The 6,440-nt window shown below is 43.6% G+C and overlaps 1 protein-coding gene across 2 annotated transcripts in view; it reads right to left on the bottom strand.

Moving 5' to 3' along the window:
- Nucleotides 1-324: 324 nt before the first annotated feature.
- Nucleotides 325-6,440, bottom strand: part of LOC110496690 (four and a half LIM domains protein 3) — a 40,623-nt gene continuing 34,507 nt past the window's right edge. For both annotated transcript variants that reach the window (XM_021572718.2, XM_021572719.2), the window contains 4 exons: nt 5,001-5,175; nt 1,587-1,756; nt 1,261-1,447; nt 325-762 (listed from right to left, as the gene is read on the bottom strand). In XM_021572718.2, the coding sequence (XP_021428393.2) occupies nt 602-762; nt 1,261-1,447; nt 1,587-1,756; nt 5,001-5,175 (693 nt within the window). In that variant the 3' untranslated portion in view covers nt 325-601. The remainder of the gene's footprint in view (nt 763-1,260; nt 1,448-1,586; nt 1,757-5,000; nt 5,176-6,440) is intronic.

Here is a 6,440-nt window from a genome sequence, read left to right as displayed (position 1 = left end):
TTTGTTTTTCAACAGGACAATGACCCAAAACACACCTCCAGGCTGTGTAATGGCTATTTGACCAAGAAGGAGAGTGATGGAGTGCTGCATCAGATGACCTGGCCTCCACAATCACTCGACCTCAACCAATTAAGATGGTTTAGGATGAGTTGGACCGGAGAGTGAAGGAAAAGCAGCCAACAAGTGCTCAGCATATGTGGGAACTCCAAGACTGTTGGAAAAGCATTCTTAATGAAGCTGGTCAATGCTGTCATCAAGGAAAAGGGTGGCTACTTTGAAGAATCTCAAATATAAAATATTTTGATTTGTTTATTCCATGTGTTATTTCATAGTTTGATGTTTCACTATTATTCTACAATGTAGAAAATAGTAAAAATAAAGAAAAACCCTTGAATGAGTAGGTGTGTCCAAACGTTTGACTGGTACTGTATATATTTAGGGTGATGTAGTATTAAATATAGGTTGAGGTTTAGAGGCTCTCTTAAATGTACGATAGGTGGTCATGGTGGTCATGTCACCGCTGTGTGTTACAAACAGGGTTTGGCTATAACTGTACATTTGTGATTGGTCAAGCACAGTTGAAGGACAGAGAAAGTGATTCTCATTGGTCTTCTTGGTCGTTGTTGCAGTCTCCGCAAAGGATCTGGTCCCGGTCAGGGAAGAAGCCGGACCCAACCAGAGAGACAGAGCAGTGGGAGCACTTGAAGCAGGGCTGGTGCCACTGCCGATCCTGGAAAGAAATGTACTTCCCCTCGCCAAACCCTGGAGGGAATAAAACACTTAGCATGTATAGTAGCATACGAGTACGTCCCAAATGCCACCCTATTTCCAATTTAGTGCACTACTTTTGACCAGCGTCCTATGGGCCCTGGTCAAAAGTAGTGCACTACAAAGGGAATAGGATGCCATGTGGGACGTAGCCTATGTCTACATAGAGAACTTTGACTCTCTCCTGGATTGACAGGTGTGCAGTAAGAAATGACATTCTGAACATTAAGGCATGTGGGTAATTCTATGGTTGGCTGTAATATCAGCATTGAACATCTGCCAGTTCTCTGTGTTCAGTTAAAACACTGGCATTTCTAAATAGCCACAGGCTGTACCAGTATATTTCCAGTATGTCTGTGCTCTGGCATGCAGGGCGTCTTTGCCTGGGCTGGTACTTAGTGCCACAGTGTAAGTGCAGTAAGTAGGGAATAGGGTGCCATTTGAGTGTTTCAAATCAACCCATATTATCTAGTGAAATGGAGAAGACATGACCTGTGATGGGCGAGTTACAGGAGGCACACTTCTGTGCGTAGAGGCTGCTGAAGCACTTGACGCAGTAGGGCGTGTCTCCCTGGGAGGTGAAGGGCTGGCCCGCCAGTGGGCTCTTACAGCCGTTGCACACCAAACACTCCTTGTGCCACGTCTCATCTTTGTAGCTGACGCCTCCTGTCGCCAGCGCCTACGCAGGATACATACCCATCAACCTTACTGACTTGATCTGACAAAGTGGTTTCACAAGAAACCGATCTACTACCGTGATAACGTCAATAACAGTGACAGGGAGAGGATAATGTTGATTCGAGGAGACCCTGGTTCACCTTTTTGCAGTGTCTGCATCGCGGGGTGAACCTGCCCTCGTAGCAGGGTACACAGTAGTAGTCGTCTTTGTCGGGGATGAAGGACTGGCCACCGATGGGCTTCTCACAGCCATGGCACACAAAGCAGTCCTCGTGCCACGCAGAGCCCCCATACTCCAACTTCTTTGAGCCTGCCAGAGGGAGAAGGAGAGAGAGAGAGGGGAAGGGAGAGACTGAGACATAGATTGAGACTGAGACAGAGATTGAGACTGCGATTGAGACAGACATAGATTGAGACTGAGACAGAGATTGAGACTGAGACAGAGATTGAGACTGAGACAGAGATTGAGACAGAGATTGAGACAGAGATTGAGACAGAGACAGAGACTGAGACAGAGACAGAGATTGAGACAGAGATTGAGACAGAGATTAAGACAGAGACAGACTGAGATTGAGACAGACATATATTGAGACTGAGATTGAGACAGACAGAGATTGAGACTGAGATTGAGACTGAGATTGAGGCTGAGATTGAGACTGAGATTGAGACAGAGATTGAGACAGAGACATAGATTGAGACATAGATTGAGACATAGATTGAGACTGAGACAGAGACAGACTGAGATTGAGACAGAGACTGAGACAGAGACAGACTAAGATTGAGACAGAGATTGAGACAGAGACAGACTGAGATTGAGACAGAGATTGAGACAGACTGAGATTGAGACAGACATAGATTGAGACTGAGACATAGATTGAGACATAGATTGAGACTGAGATTGAGACATAGATTGAGACTGAGATTGAGACATAGATTGAGATTGAGACAGAGACAGACTGAGATTGAGACTGAGACAGACAGATTGAGACAGAGATTGAGACAGACGTAGATTGAGACATAGATTGAGACTGAGACAGACAGAGATTGAGACTGAGATTGAGACAGACTGAGATTGAGACATATAGATTGAGACTGAGATTGAGACATAGATTGAGACTGAGACAGAGATTGAGACTGAGACAGAGATTGAGACATAGATTGAGACTGAGATTGAGACATAGATTGAGACTGAGATTGAGACATAGATTGAGATTGAGACAGAGACAGACTGAGATTGAGACTGAGACAGACAGATTGAGACAGAGATTGAGACAGACGTAGATTGAGACATAGATTGAGACTGAGACAGACAGAGATTGAGACTGAGATTGAGACAGACTGAGATTGAGACATATAGATTGAGACTGAGATTGAGACATAGATTGAGACTGAGACAGAGATTGAGACTGAGACAGAGATTGAGACTGAGATTGAGACATATATTGAGACACAGACAGGTTTGGTATAATTCACTCTGTCTGCAAGAGTCATCACCTGTGTAGTCATCACAACTACCGGTTTGTGTGCCTTGTCAGCCACTTGAGTTCTGGGTTAGAATGTCAAACCTCAGTATGCGTAATGTCCTAGTTCTGACACCTACTGCTACAGCTGGTTCTGATTGAGGACCTTACTACTGATAAATTTGTTTGTTTTTTATGACTGTGGTTTTCTTTCTGCTTGCATTTTGCCTTTATATTATGACGTGTATTTTTGGTATTTTGTTGTTGTAATTCAGGGCTCATATACTTTGTTCTAAATATGACTATCTGACAAAATCAAGGTTAAATAAAGGTAATATTTTTTATTTACCAAACCAGATAATTCAGTAAAACCTGAACACCATCCAGTCTGACTTGCTATTAACACCATCCAGTCTGACTTGCTATAACTCCATCCAGTCTGACTTGCTATAACTCCATCCAGTCTGACTTGTTATAACACCATCCCATCTGACTTGCTATAACACCATCCAGTCTGACTTGCTATAACACCATCCAGTCTGACTTGTTATAACACCATCCCGTCTGACTTGCTATAACTCCATCCAGTCTGACTTGCTATAACACCATCCAGTCTGACCTGCTATAACACCATCCAGTCTGACCTGCTATAACACCATCCAGTCTGACCTGCTATAACTCCATCCAGTCTGACCTGCTATAACTCCATCCAGTCTGACTTGCTATAACTCCATCCAGTCTGACTTGCTATAACACCATCCAGTCTGACTTGCTAAAACACCATCCAGTCTGACCTGCTATAACACCATCCAGTCTGACTTGCTATGACACCATCCAGTCTGACTTGCTATAACACCATCCAGTCTGACTTGCTGTAACACCATCCAGTCTGACTTGCTGTAACACCATCCAGTCTGACTTGCTGTAACACCATCCAGTCTGACTTGCTGTAACACCATCCAGTCTGACTTGCTATAACACCATCCAGTCTGACTTGCTGTAACACCATCCAGTCTGACTTGCTATAACACCATCCAGTCTGACCTGCTATAACACCATCCAGTCTGACTTGCTATAACACCATCCAGTCTGACCTGCTATAACACCATCCAGTCTGACTTGCTATAACACCATCCAGTCTGACCTGCTGTAACGCCATCCAAACATCCAGTAATATTATTCGTACTTTATTTAAACTTCTGACTTTAAGCGTCCCCCACAAATAAACACTTCCTCCAAGTAGGTAATAAAAGTAGCCAAAATAAACAGCAAGACATGCCTATGAAAATGAACATCAGATCTCTTAATCATTGCCTTTGTTTTACGAGCTTTGGGAACTGAAATGCGCACGTGGGGAGGTTGGCCAGTGCAATCGCAATTGGCTGCATTTTTAAGAGGGGCGAGGAGGCAGTGTAGTGTTCAACTGCGGTAGACCATAGAAACGAGCCAAAACGACTACTCAGTGCTCAGTTGTACAGAAACTGTGGAGAAATAACCCCCAACCTGCCCTGTCCAGATTGAATCCTGTGTCCTGTCCAGCCCTGTCCTGTCCAGCCCTGTCCTGTCCAGCCCCTGCTGGTGGTGTAACACTGCCATGCCGTCACAAAGACCGTTGGGCCAGAAGTCAACTGAGAGGTACTTTCGGTCAAATGAGCAGACAATCACAATCACATCTAAGCTGTGTCACACCCAGCTCAACCACAAAAATACATTAGATTGCGTCCCAAATGACACCCTATTCCCTTTGTAGGGCACCACTTCTGACCAGGCCCATACAGCTATGCCTTCCGCGACTGCTTGTGAAAACTCCTATGTCTATACTTGCGTGACGTTGACTGAGAGAGAGAGCTGCTTAGTCAAAAGTCATGACAGTGGTTAAATGCATGTCAGTGATAGGTGTGAGAACAGCAGTTGAGTAACTGAGGCCAAAGCAGGCCATTTTTTTATGTCATGGCAACTATGATGGATAGGTAACCAGGTCAGCGCAGTACAGCTCGGCTCAGCTCAGTAGGACGAAAGGGTGTTGTCATGTATCCGTTTTTGGGAGTTTCGATGTTTCTGCTACTCAAGGGAAGCAGTAGCAGGTGTGGGTACCTGGCATGACGGTCTTGTCGCAGGCCACACACTTGGACGAGAACTCATTGTGGTAGCAGTCGTTGCACAGCAGCGCCTCCTCCTGGCTGGTGAAGGGCTCGTCCGCCAGCGAGCGGTCACAGCGCAAACAACGGAAACAGTGTTCGTGGTAGTGCCTGTCCTCGTAGAACAGCTCCTGGAGAGGGAAAGGTCATTACTGGTAATTACTGACGGGAAACTCAGCAGTTAAATGCAACAACAAAACACTTTATTTATAGAAAGCAAACTATTCCTACGTTTTTTTTTAAAAACACTGTAAACAAATACTATAATTTGTTTACAAGATTGATAGCTGTACTTTTAGTTTATGGTTGCTGCAGCTTGTTGGCCATTAGCCAATAAGCATTTCTCAATGAGTTCAAAGCATGTGAATGCATCCAACTGGTTTTACAACTGACTTTACGACTGGTAATTAACACCTTCCTACTTGATCATGAACACAGCATTATAATCCGTAAATTTGGGATTGAAAGACCATTCACATCCATTGTGGCTGGTGGGCAGAGATATCGGAGGTCGGGCTCATTCTAATAGTTGGAATGGAATGATTTGAAAGGTATCAAACACATGGTAACCATTTTGATGTGGTCCATACCTTTCCATTCCTCCCATTCCATTAAAATGAGCCCATCCTTCTATATATCTGCACACCAGCCTCCTCTGATTCACATTCAAAATGTATGTTAATCTGACAAGAAGCTAGATTAGATCTGTTAACAAGGAGCTAGATTAACAAAGAGCTAGATTAGATCTGCTAACAAAGAGCTAGATTAGATCAATTAACAAGGAGCTAGATTAGATCTGTTAACAAGGAGCTAGATTAGATCTGTTAACAGGGAGCTAGATTAGATCTGTTAACAAGGAGCTAGATCAGATCTGTTAACCAGGAGCTAGATTAGATCTGTTAACCAGGAGCTAGATTAGATCTGTTAACAAGGAGCTAGATTAGATCTGTTAACAAGGAGCTAGATTAGATCTGTTAACAAGGAGCTAGATTAGATCTGTTAACAAGGAGCTAGATTAGATCTGTTAACCAGGAGCTAGATTAACAAGAAACTAGATTAGATCTGTTAACAAGGAGCTAGATCAGATCTGTTAACAAGGAGCTAGATCAGATCTGTTAACAAGGAGCTAGATCAGATCTGTTAACAAGAAACTAGATTAGATCTGTTAACAAGGAGCTAGATCAGATCTGTTAACAAGGAGCTAGATCAGATCTGTTAACAAGGAGCTAGATTAGATCTGCTAACAAGGAGCTAGATTAGATCTGTTAACAAGGAGCTAGATTAGATCTGTTAACCAGGAGCTAGATTAGATCTGTTAACAAGGAGCTAGATTAACAAGAAACGAGATTATATCTGTTAACAAGGAGCTAGATTAGATCTGCTAACAAGGAGCTAG

The sequence above is a fragment of the Oncorhynchus mykiss genome, chromosome 18 (assembly GCF_013265735.2).
Source record: "Oncorhynchus mykiss isolate Arlee chromosome 18, USDA_OmykA_1.1, whole genome shotgun sequence".
NCBI classification, from domain to species: domain Eukaryota; kingdom Metazoa; phylum Chordata; class Actinopteri; order Salmoniformes; family Salmonidae; genus Oncorhynchus; species Oncorhynchus mykiss.
This window is presented reverse-complemented; position numbering and strand designations above follow the sequence as displayed.